Genomic DNA, 17,910 nt, shown 5'->3' on the forward strand with positions numbered 1-17,910 from the left:
ATCATGTAACAGAGGAAGAAACCAGGTGAAGGTAATCATAGTATGACAGTGGGACATACACTTCAGGGCAGGAAAAACACAGCTCACAGAAACTAACTAGATCCCAGTTAAGAAGATCCAACTATGATACGTCCTTTAATGATAATCCAGTGCACTGTACTTTGTACTATAGGTATAACCTAATGAGAATAGAATTGCTGTTTATAGCAGCATAGAACAGGCATCTGATTTAAACTACATACTCACTCACATACTGTAGGTGGGATGCTCCTATACTGGGCCCATGGCTTGGTAATCATACTAGTTTATTGTGTTTGTGTTTCTCTCCCTTGGTCATTCATTAACAGAGAACACAGTCCATCCAGCCAGCTCCTCTTAGTCCCACAGCCAGGCTACATTACAAAAATGTAACATTAATCCTACAGTATAATACCTTAGAGTCTACCTTGTACACCTATGTACTTGAAGCCATTTTGCAATGTAAATTTGGCCCAGAAACCATCCTTATCAACTGAAAGAATGGTGGAATTGGTAATTAAAATGTCTTAGCAGTGAGGCAAGAGGCAACAAGTCACTAAGAGACTATTCATTCAGTCTTTCTCCTACTTTCACTTGCTCTCTCTGCCTACTTAGTTTATCTTTTCCCATCATTTCACTTCTCCTCACTACTCCTCTTCTGGTCTTATTGTTTCCATCTTGAGAGTTTGACACTTTAGTGTGTTTGTGTGATGGTGTTGTCACCTTTGTGAAATCTCAGAAATGGTGAGGCATGTAGTGGATGAGAGGAGTGCTCCTCCAGTGGATTACTACTCGCTTTGTTTAGCCAACAAGTTTAAACAGGATATTGGCTTGAGATCCGGGCCAAGCATGAATTTCAAACACAAACAGAATCACCGCAGCGCGAATATATGGCTCAGGGCACTCTGTGTCTATTGTGTTCTGTTTGGCTCACCTTAAACCTAGCTGAAAAAGTAAGACAGAGAGATCCTTTATAAAATAAGTGATATCATTATTTGCGATGTTTCTCATTTCTGTCACATGAAACTGCACACAGACTCAGTCAATACACAGAAATTGGAGATACCTGCAGTTCCAGTAGACCTTGAAACATATGAACTTTATATGTAATTAGCCTACTACACTGTGTTAATGCGTTTTAGCATGGCTTTTCAAAAGGATATGGAATAGCCAGCCAGTGGGAAAAAGTAGCCAGCTATGGGGGTCTAGGGGCAGTCGTCAAGTTACCTTTACCATTGTTTATCGAAGTAGCCTGTATAATGAGGATGTCCCCTGTCTGTGCAATCAGTGCAATTCTAAATGTGTTTTGTCATCAGTTATTTTGCTAATATTTGTCAAACACTGAACACAACTTTCGGCTCTCTACTCGGCAGGACACAACCTCTCAACTGAGTGCACACGCTCCCACACATTCATTTAGAGCATGTGGGGGCAGGACTGATGCAGACAGAAAGGCACGTTTCTTTGTCACCATGCTCACATTGTTTGGAAGAGGAGCCTAGAGGTCGTAAATGTACACACACAGTGAATTGCAACTTGTTAATCAAAACTTCTCTTCTCGTATCAAAAATTAATATAATAAAGTAGGTGATTGGACTATAAGTAGTAGATTGGAAATAAGTAGTTGGCTGTTTGGCCATCTGTTGGCAAGCACTGAATAATAACTGCAGAGCAGCATTCAAGCATCATTTTTAGTACAAAAAAAACACTAAAGTGAAAAAGTTTCTGTGGCGGTGGAAGCAGGAAATGTCTCTTATCATGAATGAATTAATGACAGTGACAGCAGTTTTCAGTTAAAACTAATTTTGAACAGGGAAACGTGCCAGTCCGGAGCCAATAAAATAATCAAGTTTTACTTTTATTTTCCTAACTAAGAGTTTTATAATCTATAAATGGAACAGCACTGGGACAGGGAGGAGTGGCAGTCTGGTGCAAGTGAGAGGAAACACAGTTAGTTTGAACGTAAAGATCCATGAAATGATCATAACAATGGAATGTTTTCTTCCTCAGCAAAGTGTAACTGTGGCGGTAAAAGTTAAACTGTAGTGGCCTGTCACAGATTAACTGCTCTCATGTTCATTTTCCAAGTGTTGAGCAGTTTTGCACACCACCAATTAAAGAGTGTCAAGATGCTGTTTACAAACACCATTTCAAATACATGGGAGTTTGGAGCCAAGTGAATTGAATTATACAGAGCATTTTTTATAAATGACAGTGTAAATACAAGTCTTTTCCACTCAGGATACAACCCCTGAGCTTCGGAAGACTGAGATCCTGTTGCATGAGCTGTATGGAGTAACTTTGTTGTCTTTTTTGTGTCAGTTTGCTGATAATGGTATCAAACTAAGTGTCACTGTTAACTAACTGTTAGCTGTGGTAGCTGTCAGCTGAAGTTGCTGGACAGGAATATTCTGGCTCTGAACATGCATGAGAAACAGCTGGGACAACGGTCAGGGTCCTTCAGAGAGGAAGGAGATGGAGGGGAGGGCTAGTAGAGGGGTTTTCTTTGCAAATTTTAGCTGATTTTGATTCTGATTCCAGAATCATGCATGCTGGGGCTTCATAAAACTTTTTTTTTTTTTTTTTTTTTTAATCTTCCTGGATGTGAACAGAACTTCTTGGGTGAGCCCCCCAAGTGAAACCCATGTATTGGAAACCCTGAAAGTTTTTACCAGAATCACCACTACTATATGAATTGGAATTGTGATAACAGTTTAAAACTCGTCCTCTAAAAGCAGGCATCACACCAAACTGGTTCATGGTAGGGAACATCAAAGCCTTGCCTCATTGCTTGGTGCGGCTGCTGCTAGAGAAGAGCAGAAAGCTGTGAAGCCCGGGGGGCCCATTTACACCTGTCAAGGTTGTCTTAAGTGTCATTAAGCCATGGCTGATGAAAGAAGCATCTAACCAGCAATGAGTCACTCTGCTATGGTGGAAGCACTAAGCACAGGGAGCTCAGCTTCAATCTTCTGTTGGGGTCTTGTCGGATTCAAGGCACCAGAATAAGGGCACCATCAAAGGAACTCTAATGTACCTGTGGTTGCTGGTAACCTGTAGCAACAAAGTGATTTGTTTTTTCCTGAGACCCCCTCGTATATGACACCCATACTGAGTACAGTGCACTGTGTAAGTGATCCAGCCAGGGACACCAGCCAGCCATTTTCCGTCCTAGTTGTCCTGTTTCCGCCCTGGTTGCGCCTCTGTGAGCAGCAGTGACTAGACATCTTTGATGGGAAATTAAACGATGCCAGACTGCTGTATCGCCTCATTGTCCCATCCCTTCCAACAGCCCGAAAGCTGCCTCTCTAAATGAATGGGCCCCCGAGAAAATGAGAACATGGAAGGAGAAGGAATGGGTGGGCAGAGGATCAAAAGCAAATGTATAAGAAGCTGAAATCAAGTCTTAGAGGATGAAGAGCCTTGACAGAGACATTTAGGGAAAGAAAAAATATTTTGTTATTAAGCAGCCCAGTGCACAACAAGTGTTATTGCTAAACAGAAGAGTTAGACACAGAACAGACAAAGATGTAAGAAGGAGGGAAACACAAAGAAATGTGTTTTGTAGTGTCAGATCTACAGCATGGATAAAGATAGTTTTTTTGTCACATGGGGAAAACAATGGCCCTCTTTATTCTGCTTGAGTCTATGAACCCCTTCTCCACTTCTCACTTCCCTGTCCTCTGTTATGTGACTGTGTTCCCTAATAACATGATGCCAGATGCCCAGCTGTTGTGTTTATAAAACTGCACAGTAATTGCAGTGTATTCCCTAAAGGACCCATTGCCATCACAAGGGCTGATTATTGTGCGAGAAATGCTGGGTTAAATCAAACAGCTGTACATTTTTGAATCTCTAATTTTCTTTTGCCTTTGTTCTTTTTTGTTTTTCTGTCTTTCATCTGTTTTTTGGCTGTGGCCGGCGTGCAGCCAGCGTGAATGAGGCAGAAGTGGACGGTTCCGCAGATGGTGAGCTGCAACTTTAATTCTGAGACCATACAAGATCAAACTTGTCTGCTTTTGCTTTTCAATCCCCCTCTTTTTCTCGCATTTCCTCTCTCACACCATCCATGTAGTCCCAGTGTGATTACTTGCCGACCTTTGCATCAGTTTGTCTGTGTATTTTAAGGGGTGTGCTTTCTCTCTCTAGTCTTCTCCTTCCCCACGCTGCCCAATGAGGAGAGTCTAATAGGTGTCAGCAAGCCCCTGCCCAAGCAGCTGTGGGAGGCAAAAAAGGTGAGACCGTGGAAGTAATTTGGTTTTACTGATGACATGAACACCTGATTCATGCTTTCTGTGTTGTCTGTATAACGGCTTCCCTAAGCATTCATGCTTGACATGCTTCTCATCAAGACCATATGCTTAAAAACTCCAGCGCTTCACTGGCACTGCAGGAGAATTCACTTCTTCAAACCTCACAAGAACAGCAGCCTACTTGAATTGCCAAGTGGTTCAGGTTCCTATTTGCTTTAAAACATTTCTTTATATATTATTCAGCATTTAAAACTATAATATTTATCAAGACACCCTTTTGAAGTTTTTAATTGCCGGCAATTTGAATGACCATGCAGCTTTGTTGGAAGAATGACACAGGGTAATGAGATAGCATAAAGGTATGTCTGGTTAAGTGAAGCTCTTCTAGCTCAATTCTTCATTTTTCTAAAGAATATAAAATGTAAACAATTAGATTATTAAGTTAATTAAACAGCATAGGCGTAAATAGGCCTGAATTTGCTTTCCTTCATTTTTCGCCTAAAATATTTACTGTATGGATGGCATGGCCTGTGCTGTGTTTTAAGCAGTGATGGGAGTAACGGCGTTACAAAGTAACAGCGTTACTAACGGCGTTACTTTTATCAGTAACGAGTAATCAAAGAAATTACTGTTTCCCCTGTTGTAACGCCGTTACCGTTACTGACAATAAAATGCGCCGTTACTTGCCGTTACTTACTACTAATACTTATTATTATTATTTTACTATCCTGTTCGAAAAATGTGCGTCTTGTGAAGAAAAGCGGTGTGTCAATTTTCAAACCGGTCGGACTTTGCAGTTTTTCGTAACTTATCAACATGCATGGAGAATGACTGAGCACAAATTAGAAGAATCGTCTGTGTTCTCCGACGGCAGAGCGGATAGTTTCGCTGTCGTACAGAAGACCAGGGGTTCAATTCCCTATCCTGACTAACTGACATCATTACTTTAAACTAAAATGTATTACTTTTTCAAAGTAACGTGTCCAACACTGACAATGATAGATGAAATTTGACAGCAATGCCCACACTGCAACAGCAACGCAAAAATATGTGCATTAATAAGAGGATTTAAGAAAAGAAAAAAATAATCATAAAAATTACTTTCCCCAGTAATTGAATTACTCTTCTGCAGCAGTAATTGAGTAGTAATCAAAATTACTTTTTTACAAAAGTAATTAGTAATTGTAACTTATTAGTTTTGTGAGTAATTGGTCCCAACACTGGTTTTAAGTAGCGGTAACACTACTGAATGACTACAGAAATGTGTCTGCGTGTGTCTGTGTTGACCATATGTTGCTATTTATCTCTTTATTCATGGGGCAGTGTCTCAGCAGAAATATGATATAATTGATCTATTTTATTATGGTGTTGCAGTGCACATTGACTGCTTTAAAACCAAAAAAGGTGTTCAGTTCAGATGTCTCAGTTGACTGCAGGGGTTCTATAATACAAGATGTGAATTGTTGACTCTCAGGTGAAGGCTGCATTAATTTTAAGTAACATAACATAATATAACTTTTATGTACAATGTATAGATTTCACCTTTTGGTTTCATTTGAATTAAATCACCGTATTGGCAGAATTTAGTTCAACATTTCATATCATGTTTTAATCAAGCTCAAATTTAAAGCAGAGCTAGACGATTTTCAACCTGAACCCTATTTTGTCATTTTTTCCATCAATCTGATTGATGTGAGCAAAATCCCATCAGTTGTGTTACTGTAGATCTCCCTCACATAAAAAGACGCCTGTGAGTGTAGTGCATAACCCAAAGCCCATTTTTCTTTTTCCCAACATAGTAATTGCTCATTCTGTCAGGCTGTATGTTGTTAAAAAACTGCAAAGGAAAGTTATATAAAATCATGCCTGTCTCAGTTTTGACACTACCATGGCCTCCACATTATCACTACCATGGGCACCCTTTTTTGAACAGTATCTTACACCTTGAATTGAGTGATGTTTGCTTTCATTTTCACCTCTGAAGTGCACTCTGAATTATTTTTCAGCAACTATAGCCTCAGTCCAGTTAAGTTCAGTTTTCTCTTCCAGGTCCAGTCCCTTGCGTCGCGACCCAAATCCTGTGAAGTGCCTGGAATCAAGTAAGTCTAATGAGAAACAAAAGGATTAACATCAGTGTTTCCTCTTTGGAAATGAATGTTATTGTTTGTACTATATCTGGATCATCTGTAAGGAGATATCACAAAAAGTCTTTTGTACTTGTTGTTACCGAAAAAATTCAGATGTTTTCCGTAATCCATCACTGCAAGAGCTTGACAATTACTACTGTAATTTTTGCGCTTGTACTTTGTTTTTTTGTTTGTTTTTTTGTTTTGTTTTGTTTTGTTTTTTTAAAGGAGGAACAGTAAATTTCCACTGCTGTTCTTTTATTACAGTTTACTCAGGCTATCATCTTAGCCACTGGAAAATAACCAGTGGTGTCATTTGCATTTGAAAACATTGCATTAAGCAGATCTTGGCTTTTTCACTAGAAATACATTAGCTGTACTGTGGAGCAACAGTTTCATGATTCCAAGCATATTTTTTTAGGCAGTCCAGATCAGGCATAATTTTGTCCACCTTTGACTGTCATATGTATATAGAAAATAATAGAAAGCTATTTATCTTAAGAGCCCGAGCCTGTCTGTGGAAAGATGGCTCATATGTTTGGTTGAAAAATATCAGATTGAACAATGATGAATAATATATGTACAACATAGAAACCACCATTCTCCAGCATTCCCTGAGTACAAAGAATAATTTCAGCAGCAAGAGCCAGGCTTTACTGGCCTCTGTTTCATTTCTTCTAATTTTCTTACTGAAAGAGAGAGGCACTTTGTTGTTTGGGATGGTAAGCATTCATGCCACATATTGTCATTGTTTGTATTCTGCGCACGTGTGTGTGTGTGTGTGCGTGTGCGTGTGCGTGTGCGTGCGTGTGTGGACAGACAACAGTCAGTCACAATTGCTGCCACAGTCTGTCACTGAAACAGCATACAAGCAGGATTGGAAATCAGGAGAATGGAGGAAATGGTGAAGGGTTGGAAAACAGAGCAGGCTAGAACAAGTGGAAGAGTCTAGGAAAGGATTGGTCAGTTTGGAAAGGAAATGGGAACAGTTGAAATAATCCTACCATTGATTGCACATGTCACATGTACGTAGAAGAATTTCCATTCATCACAACAGATTTCTAAGTGTCAGCTCTTGATGAGTCATACAGTTTTCTGTTAAGGCACCTCAAGTATCTCTCTCTTTTAACTCTTTTAACTGCAACCAAATCTACCCTCGGGTACGAATAAAGTTACCTTACCTTACCTTCCCTTCCCTTCCCTCCAGTATATTCCCATCTCCGGAGCAGAACCCTGGCCTGTCCCACTATCAAGGCTCATTGAACACAGGTGGCTCTCTGCCAGACCTCAGCAACCTGCACTTCCCCTCCCCACTCTCCACCCCGCTGGACCCTGAGGACATCAGGGGATACCCCAACCTCAGTGGTGGCAGCAGCACTGGAAACCTGCCAGCCGCCATGATGCACCTGGGCATTGGCAACTCACAAGGTGGGTGGGGCAAAGCTGTGTGTGTGTGTGTGTGTGTGTGTGTGTCTACCTGTATGTGTATTTGCTTGAGTGGCAGTGGCCTATATACAGTGTGTTGTGGTTTTTTTTTTTCATTCTACCCAGGCAGCAGTATTAATCTGAAAATAAATGTTTCATTCAATTTACTGTGTGCAGTGGTTCCCGGGAAAATTTGGCGTTTTTGATACCGCCATATTTTACTCCATTGTGTTCAGTATTGCCTTATAATTGCCGGACCCCCCACTAGAGGTGAAGGCCGAGGAACTGACTGACTTTTCAGAAATAAGATCGTTAGTAACTTGTGTTCTCGCATGAACTTGGTGTGTTTAGCTCAGATCAGTTGCAAGTCCAGTAGAGGTCAATATGGCATTTGCTATAGCGCTGTGAAGTCTTGCAGTTACAGAACCCGATTTGAAAATGGGAGTAAAATTGAAAGTCACGTTCAAGTCAGTAGATAATCACAATCTGGTATGTCTTTTTTTTTTATCAGCATTCCAGACTAACTTTTTCCCACCACCGTGCCAGAACCATTCCAGATGTCCTTTTTACTTTGTTATCGTCATTTGTAGTGGTTATTTGCATAAAAGACTCAATAGATCAAGAAATAAATGATTAAATATTTACTTTAAAAAGGTTTTGGCATTAGAAGTTTTAATTATGTAATATAAGCTGCTTAGAACTAGTGTTAGAAAGTTAAACAGGCCATAATTCCCTCTAATATCTATTTTATATTGCTGTGAAAACATCCACAAATTTGTCTTTCAAAAAACTATTTATTCAAGTTTCCCGCTAAAACTCAATTTTACAAGATTACATTGGAACATATCATGATGATGTTATAATTTACCTTCACCCAATACTTAATCTATTTTGAATAGAGCTTGAACACATCATGATGTAATTTGATGTAACCTCTAACGATAACAAGGAGCCAACAGCAGCTCTGAGACCCTGGTCTCTGTATCCTCGTCTCTGTTCTGTCATGACTTGGAGGCCGACTCAGGTCAGATTCAGTTCTCTTCGGTTTGTCCATCATCAGTGACTGTACCTCCATTTACGCTCTTTAAACAGGGCAACAGTTAACGTTATTATTTCTGGCAGTTACCAGTGAAATGGTCAGTACCACGGGAAAATTTCAGAATCATTATATTTTTCAGGGGGTTCGCCCCGCAGTCAACTAAGGGGATAGCCAGTGATTACTAACAGTAACAGCAACAACACAGAGGAGCTGCTCAGTTGTTGTCAGCCACTGTAGTGGGCTTGATCAGCTGCGCTATCAGTGTGCAATTGATCCAATTTGTCATTTCCTAAATGAACAGGCAAATATTAATAATGATAATCCCCAAATCCCCCTTTTGTCCCAGAAGCTTTCCGTGGGAGATATTTGTCGGTCACAAATGCTTTTTTTTTTTTTTTTCCATCCTTTGGATGACAGGACACTCTTTAGGCTTGAGCCCTGTTTCTTGCTGTTTGCAGCAAGTTTGCAATAAAAATAATAATAGTGATGTCTACTGAAACACCTGTCAGCTGTCAGATGCACCACCGACAGTTTGAGACATAAAAACACAGCGAGAAGAGACATTATTTTAGAAATATAACACACAGGCATACTGATTCAATAATTTTCTATATTTTTAGTGGTGCTGCTGTCATTTAAAGAGGATTTCTTTAGCTTTGTTACAGTTGGCTATTCCTTTTCATTCAAACAAATACTGTATCACAATAAACAATCAGAAATAAAGATCTTTGCTGGGAGGGGTGGCAGAAAATAGTAATACTCTGAAAAATCAAATTGCAGTTTTCCTTGAAATTCCCATCCCTAGTGATCACATGAGATGCCTTTTTAGATTTTGTATTTTGCTGAAATTTTTGGGCACTTGTGAGCACTGCCTGTTGTTACACAGAGACCAAGAGTGCAAGGCTGATGACATCAGTCTCAGTGTCTACTTGCAGTCTATGTAGCTAACAGGGTTAGCATTGTTCAAAATTTAATGGACAAGAGAAATTTGGCAATTGCTGTGTTTGTGCTGCAAGAAGAGGATTTTTAGCATACCGAAGATGTAGTTAAACTGGTTATGTGCTCACTGGGAAAACTATATTGCTACTAACATAGTGCAGCACAGCTGAAATCAGGACTGTCAAGCTTGCAGCGGCCTGGGAAGCACAGGATGAGTTATAGCCTATTTCCACATTTCCCTCAACCATTTTGCAGTGAATGTCATGTAAGATTTTTTTGGCATGCCCATTTTTGTTTTTGAAATATAAACATAATGATTTTATCAAAACCTGAAATTGACTGTTGTCACGACTGGCAAAGATGCCTTTAATAAAAAACATGGACTCAGAAAGGGTATCTGACTGTTTTTTAGATGTACAGAATCCTGTGGTGCTCTTTTGAAAAAAGGGGTGACAGTCCTGAAGATACTAATCATTCAAAGGTAGTCAAAGGGAATGTAGAATTAAAATGCCAAGTGGGCATTGTTACATTAAAAAGGCATAAAAGCAGCCTGCTGGGGCCCCAGCAGGCTCCTAGCCAAGCAGCTCTTTTAATGCAACAGTGCCCACTTGGCATTTTAATTCTACATTACCCGTGAGTGCCTTAGAACAATAAGTAACTTAAAAAATATATTCACGTGACAAAACCTATAAGTTGTTTTTGAGTTTCTGAAAGTTGTTTTTTTCCTCTATGGCTGTCAGGTGACTTCTAATATGGAAAAAAATGCAATTCCAATTCAATTCCAGTTTACTGTAATGGAATTTCTACTAGCTTGGACAATTTGCAAGTTTAGAAGTTGTTTTTCATCCTGTAAAAAATGGATGACACCAAATGGATTCCGGTGAAAATAGGAAAATAAGCCCTCACACTGTATCTTCAGCTCTGCTGAATGTGTGCAGACACCAGGAGGAATGAAGTAAAGGAGAAGGCAACGGAGACAATTGGCACAAACTTAAAAAAAAAAAAAACGCCAAATTTGTGTAATAATTACCTTTAATCTTTAACAGTCGCTATTATTATTTATTATTATTATTTATTATTGTTATTTTTCAAGACATAACATTATAATGGCACATTCTAAAATTCTATCCCATGGTCTTGGTTTCCCTCTGATTTAATTCTTGATGCATGAACATGAAGGCCTTGCACCGCACCCCAGAGTCAGAGACCCCAAGTTTGATTTGGTTCCTGTTTCTGTCTGCCAGTCAACCATACATTATAGATTACCTGTTGAATTATCTCTCTGTTGCCAACTTGTACACTCTGAACTCTGCTAGCTGATCTAATCACATCCTGTACTCCTTCAGTCTTTCTTCCCTGTATTATATGACTGTGTGTGTGGTTGGGCTTCTGTGTTGAACATAGTTCAGCCTGGCTGAGCACCAAAGTGACAGAGGAACTTTGACCCCATTTTGGCTTGCTACAATCAGCTCTATTCTTTTCCTCCCTGTTTCTCTCATTTTCCTTTCCTCTGCTCCCCATCTTGCTCTCCCTCTTCAATTACACAATAAAGTCTACTGTTTTTGGGTGGGGATTGGAGAGCATGCTGGAAAGTCGAGTACATACGCTGCATCATAACTTCCACTTTCTGGTTTCTGCAGTCGCATATCTGCTCTGGATGCTCAGTTCTCTGTTGACTTATAACTTTCATTACAAGTTGCATTGACATGGTGATGATTTAAACCCTTCAGATTGAGCAGCATGTGTCTGTGGCTCACATTATCCTCTCTGTCCTTGCAGGTCTCTCCTCCTCTCTGAGCAACCCTTCCATCCAGGCGTCCCTCAACAATTCACAGCTGCATTCATCGCTCAGCAATCCCTCCATCCACTCATCCCTGCGTTTGTCCTCGCTGTCCAACCCTCCCCCAGGAGGCATCAACAACTCTCCACGTAGACGGCCGACTCCCATCAGCCCTCTCACCTTGTCACCTGGCTCTGATCAGCGAAGGGGTCTAGCCAAGCAGCTGTCCCCGACCATGTCACCCTCACTTTCCCCCATCACACAGGTAGACACCTCACATATGGCACAGAAACCTGGTTCTCAGGCACTCAGCACCTTTTTGACTGTAAATCAAAACTATGATGAAAAGTAGCATTAAAAATTGTGAGTGTAAATAAAAATTTGTGAAAAAAACAAAACTGGTCTACCAGTACAACTAAAAACATACATAAAATGTATGTTCTCGTGCTCTCCAAGGAAGTGCCATTGCCATCAGTTTCATTGCAATTATTGGCACGGCTCATGTCAGAAGTACTTAGAAAAAAATGCCAGAGACCTTTTTGGGAAACATTTTGAACCAGCTGGCCTGATTTCAGTTTGCAGTGAGTCAGCGAGTGCATGTGTGTTTCATGTGTGCAGCATGAAACCAAATGTATCCAATTTAAAGTTAGGATGAATTTTAAAGATTAAGCCAATAATTTATTTTATTTTTTTTTTTTTTTTTAAATCATGAGTCAGTGTTTGTATTAAAATGTTGCAAACATGCAGTGTACCTCAGAACTTGCCAGTACACTGAAAAAAGTACGACCTTACCAAAAATACTGAAACTATAGCTGAAACCAAAATGCTCAAGTAAAATGTGTACAAAATACATGTGAAATGAAAATTCTTGTGTGCAGATATAAAAATATATATATTTATCACCAGACTCGGAAGGAAAACATAATGCACCTTTGAGTGATTGTGTGTGTGTGTGTGTGTGTGTGTGTGTGTGTGTGTGTGTGTAATATTATGGCGATAATACATTACAGTGCGTCAAAATTGTGCTTTAACTGTGCCTCTAAAATTTTGACTGTTGCCCTTTTTTTCAAATTGCAGGCACAGGTTGTCTGAAAAAAGTAAATAAAACAAATAAATAAAATGAAGCATGGTGGAATCCCGGTATAGCTTCCAATTCAGCAAAATTAACAACTTGATGAGTTCAACCTCTAGTGACCCCTCCTGGTTGTCTCCGTCCTGTCTAGGGAGTGGCCTTGGATACCAGCAACATGCCAATGGAGCCACCCCCACCCTATCCACTCTACCAGCAATCCCAGCATGCAGTGGGCCAGCAGCAACAACGCCAGCAGCAACAACACCAGCAGCAGCACCAACACCAGCAGCACCAACACCAGCAGCAGCAACACCAGCAGCAGCAGCAGCCCGTTTCCCCTCTCCAGAACATCCCACTGGACTTCACCACCAGCCCAGTAAGAACCATCAAAACATTATCAGGGAGTTTGTGCCCACCTGCCCAACAGACAAAATTAACCTGCTTTACACATATGTCAAACAGCGTTGGCCTTTTTGTTTCTTTAACGGTCTTCCACTGGGTCTTTCACTTTTGTCGCCGAGACAGTGATATTTAGAGCAGTAAAGCTCGTTCTACTCCACTTCTCAGATCTGTTGACAAAAAGTCCTTTGTTTACCTGGCTCATCTCATGGTTAGTTTCAAAGTAAGACTGCTTGCTGACCACTTGTTTTTCCTGTTGTCTTGTGACTTGCCACGTGATAGCACAACAACATGGCGGCATTCTTCAGCGACCCCTTCATGGAACCCCAGTTTTCTAACCGCCAGGGCAAGAACCTCCCTTACCAGGTACTGCCCTGCTCCTGGGCACACACACGCACAAGCACAAGCACAAGCACAAGCACAAGCACAGAGTAGTCTAACCTGCTGCCATTCGGCTGGTCACCTTATGTGGAATATAACCTTCAAAAAGGTTAGGATGTTAACATTATAATGGCCAGTAATAGAGGATAAATAAAATTCGAAATACTGTTTTCCCGTATGACTCATAAAATCTAACAGCACTGGTTTGCGCAGATAGTGGGTGTATAGGAAAAGTCATGTGGGGACATTTTGAAAGTTGAAATAGTCCAATTCTGAAATTCAAAGCAGAGCAAGTTGAACAGTTGTTAAACAGTGCTGGAGTTTTGCACTTTTCCAAGTGCCAATTGGCCCTGAGACATAGCTAGATGTAAAACAGAATGTGTTCAATGGGAAACAGAGCTGAGAATTCAACACAGCAGTGTAATGCAGTTTTAAATTTGGGGTAAATGTGTGAAATATGGGCAGACAGTAATACACAATAAGATTAGATTGTTCTAAGCAATTTTGTAAGTATAAGTGCAAAGCATATCAAATGCTAAGACCATACCACAAAGATTCATTTTTGTAAAATGTTTTTTTTTTTTTTTTTTTTTTTTTTCGAGCGAAGATGTAAACTGCTCCTCAGACCACAGAGCTTCATGGATTATCATGGACAGTGTGTGTCTTGCAGTTATCAGGTGTATTGTTGACAAGATTTTCAGTGTACCACCGCTTTCCACAGCATTCACACTGTTGTCAAGTTGTGAGGCAAGACATCCCCTGAAATATTGCTGCTTTTTAAGGCTGAATGTGACAACACGGACCTCAGATCTCTTGTTTTTCTTCCCCTTACTGCTCTCTCATCTTCTGCCTGAAAGTTGGACCACTTCAGTCTATTGGAAAACGCGATGAGCTCCACAGCAGGGGGTTCTTGTTTCGACCCTTCCACCTCCTCCTCGCTCTACTGCTCCCAGGCTGCCATCACAGGGTTGGGTGGCAGCCATGGCAACCTGCAGGACCCCCTACAGATGAAGTCCAACATGCTGTACACCAACTGTAGCGGAGGGGTGCCCAACATCATACTCACTGGTGCGTCTTACAGGGGAGTTTATTATAGGGGAGTCGTTTATTCTTCCACTCGTTTAGCCTCAAGTGAGATTAGGGGGGACCTTATGTTGACCTGATGTGCTGGGACTTAAAAGGGGCAAAGGACAAAATATCTTTGAAAGTACCTAAAATAACCATGACATTATATATTAGAGGGCAAAAAATGACATCTTTAATTTCAAGTATCCTTAACTGTGTTTTCATCCTATTCAACCTTTATTGGATGATATCTTGTGTGTGCAACTACTGTCCTCTCTGGGCCACCGTAGGTGACTGCCAAATTACAGCCGTGAGGTGATTTACTATAGCACACAGGCTTTGCATGACAAGCAGTTTCTCAGCAGTTAAGCACAGTTGACATTTCTTGTAGTAGTTTAAAAAAAAAAAACAACAACAACAAAGAATTGCCCTTTTCTGAGGGCAGAGAGACGGGATGACACATTGCAGAGTGTCTGACCGGATTTGAACCCAGGCTGCAGCTTAGCCTTTGACTTACGTGGTGCGTTCTCTACGCAGTGAGCCACCAGGGTGCCACCACATTGTTGATTTGTATCTGTGTTGCCCCAGGCTGCAGCTCTGATGGATATGAAGTATTCCTTATATTGCCACAAGTTCTGATTTTTGTTACACAGATAGTGATGCAGTTGCAAGCCAGTCTAATTGTGCTGTAGTAGCATTTCTGGATATTTTTTTGTTTGTTTTTGTTGTTTTTTTTAAGCTAGAGAGACCTCATGACTAATGGGTGAGGGCAGTCTGGAACTATCAGCTGTGGGAAGAGGAAGTGTCGCTGCTTGCCTGCCAGCTTGGAAGAAGCATTCACTCCCCACACAAACACACACACATACACATGCTCTGTCTCACTCTCTCTCTCTCTTCTCTCTCCCTCTCTCTCTCTCTGTAGATGACTCCAACCCAAGTCTGTCAAAGGACATCAGCAGCGCGCTGTCAGCTGTGCCAGAATGTTTTGACTCAGAGGCAGGCTTCCCATTGGAGGATGAGCTGCGCATAGAGCCCCTCAGTCTGGACGGTCTGAGCATGCTCAGTGATCCCGACATGGTACTGCCAGACCCATCAGTTGAGGATACTTTCCGCAGCGACAGACTCTGAACAGAAAGGGTATTACGGCTTTTAAAGGAGAAGCTGATTTCTCTTTAACACGTAAACACAGACTTGCAGTATAAGAGTACAAATCTAAATATGCATGCAGACAATCTCTATAGGGTCACTGTGCATGCATCCACTGCCACTAAGACTCATTAAATGTGAAAGACGTGATTAACATGCACACAGTTATGCATACACGCACACACACATTTTTAAAGGAGGAGACTTGTGAACAAATCCTGTTTACACCTGTTTGATGCAAAGTTGCTGTCACATGCAGTCTTTGTCATAATCATCTGTAATTATTTTATGGTGGGTGGGCTGGTATATCCTGCTAGATGTCCACCATGCAGACAGTGTCAGCATTAACAGTGGAAGCAGTTCCACTTTGAAGGCTCTACTTCTCACTGTGGAGATGCTGCAGATCCTCCAGGTTCCTCCCTCAGATTAACACAGCAATCCAACAAGGTTCTTCTCCAGTGAGAGTGGAAGGCGTCCTGTTTTGTTTTGTTTTTGTCAGCCACCAGCTCACACCCCCCCAAATGCTGCACTCACAGCCACCTGAAGCCATGGCAACCTTATCACCATGGTTACACACCATAGCAACCCCATCAACATCCTGAAGAGCAGCAGGAATGTCGGCACACTGTCGACATCAATGACAGCATCGTTCTGCATTCACGTAAATGGGAACCCAGAGCTGGTCTGCAGTACTTTTACTTTTTGTGCAACTGGTGCAGTGAAATAAATTGCCAGTAGAAAAACTAGCAAGCCAGTTTCCTCCAGTTGAAGTGAAAGCCAGTCATGCCACGGCTTCTTGAACAATCACGGTAGAAATGAAGACTAGTGGGATCTGTCTTTCTGTCGAGACTGTAGATTTTTTTTTTTTTTTGGCAATTTCTCTTTCCATGTACACCATCAGATTTTTTTGTACAAAAAATAAACAAAGATGTTTGCCACAGATCTATATATATATATATATATATATATATATATGTAAGCCTCAATTTCAGTCTGATTAGAATGTATTTTCAAACTAGAGACAAAAAGGGCAAACTGTTTACAAAGATTTTAATAAGTACAATACTAAAGAGTGTACCTTTATGAATTTCTGATAAATGATATAATTCTATGATGTATTGAATAAAAGATTTATTTTTGCTTGCAATTTTGATGGATTTTCCCCTTCCCTTGGTCACAAACGGACTTGGCCCAGAGTTGGCTGTGATTCAGTGGCCTAGAGCCATTTTAAGCAGAACTCTGACAGCACTGGGACGCCTAAAAACCATGAAAAAAAAGGATTTTTATTTTTTAATTGCTTCTGTTTTCAGATCTACTTGTATATATCTCCGTTACATAAGTTTTATTTTACATTTTGTACTTGTAATGCAGCTTGTTTTAAATGTTGTGTTTTGAATGAGGGCAGACACTGTGCTACTGTGGATTGATAATTTTCTAACTATCTCTTGTTTGGATCAGGCTTTCTGTCCTTATGCAATGGCAGCAACTTCCTCTATGGTTGAAGTTACTGAGAGCAGGCTGTAACGTTGACATCGGACTCATGTAACATTGCACTTATCCTTTTTGCACTGATTTGTTAACATTGTGTAGGTTGAATATTTTTGCATATTTTGATAGTGGGAATATATTTTTGTAATAAGAAATAACCCAAAGAAATTCAGTGAAGCCATTACCAAAAAAGTGAAACACTTAATGTGATTAAATATAGTCAATGTAATGACTAAGTATAGTCAGCACACACGCATTTTCAATATACTGATGAAAGGTTTTGTTTTTTTGTTTTGTTTTGTTTTTTTTTTTATGTGAGGTGAGAAAACAGAGTTATCTAATAAATTATCAAAATCTGGGCTGAGAATGGTTAGTCTGGCTACGTGTTTTTGTTTTGTAACAGAAGCTCAGGTTTTCCAATACATTAGCACATTTGAATACATTTGATTATGTAATAACTGACCATTTGGGGCATGTAGTGCCCTCTAGTGTCTGTCTTACTGAAATGAGTTATTGGAAGTTAAACGTAAGGGGGCAAGACTCACATTTTATGTTACCAAAGGCTGCATTTGGAACAATCTTTGGCTCTTTTGCTCCTTTGGCTGTGTGTTCTCTCTTTTTTCATTAATTAGTGGAATTCAACCTGTTGAGCAGGTGTAAGTGAAGTATTATGCAATGTAACATGGCTTGCGGTTTCCTCTATATTTACACAATGTATGTGTGGAATCAAATTTAATAGAAATAACGATATTACATGTGTCCAATGTCCACAGTGTACAGAC

The 17,910-nt window shown here is 40.4% G+C and overlaps 1 protein-coding gene across 2 annotated transcripts in view; it reads left to right on the forward strand.

Annotated features, from left to right (window-relative positions):
* crtc3 (CREB regulated transcription coactivator 3) overlaps positions 1-17,074 on the forward strand; it is a 43,737-nt gene extending 26,663 nt beyond the window's left edge. For both annotated transcript variants that reach the window (XM_030077197.1, XM_030077207.1), the window contains 9 exons: positions 3,945-3,983; positions 4,165-4,250; positions 6,318-6,367; positions 7,602-7,822; positions 11,577-11,842; positions 12,801-13,025; positions 13,331-13,414; positions 14,287-14,497; positions 15,417-17,074. In XM_030077197.1, the coding sequence (XP_029933057.1) occupies positions 3,945-3,983; positions 4,165-4,250; positions 6,318-6,367; positions 7,602-7,822; positions 11,577-11,842; positions 12,801-13,025; positions 13,331-13,414; positions 14,287-14,497; positions 15,417-15,622 (1,388 nt within the window). In that variant the 3' untranslated portion in view covers positions 15,623-17,074. The remainder of the gene's footprint in view (positions 1-3,944; positions 3,984-4,164; positions 4,251-6,317; positions 6,368-7,601; positions 7,823-11,576; positions 11,843-12,800; positions 13,026-13,330; positions 13,415-14,286; positions 14,498-15,416) is intronic.
* Positions 17,075-17,910: the final 836 nt, after the last annotated feature.

Source organism: Myripristis murdjan, chromosome 3 (assembly GCF_902150065.1).
Source record: "Myripristis murdjan chromosome 3, fMyrMur1.1, whole genome shotgun sequence".
Taxonomy (NCBI): domain Eukaryota; kingdom Metazoa; phylum Chordata; class Actinopteri; order Holocentriformes; family Holocentridae; genus Myripristis; species Myripristis murdjan.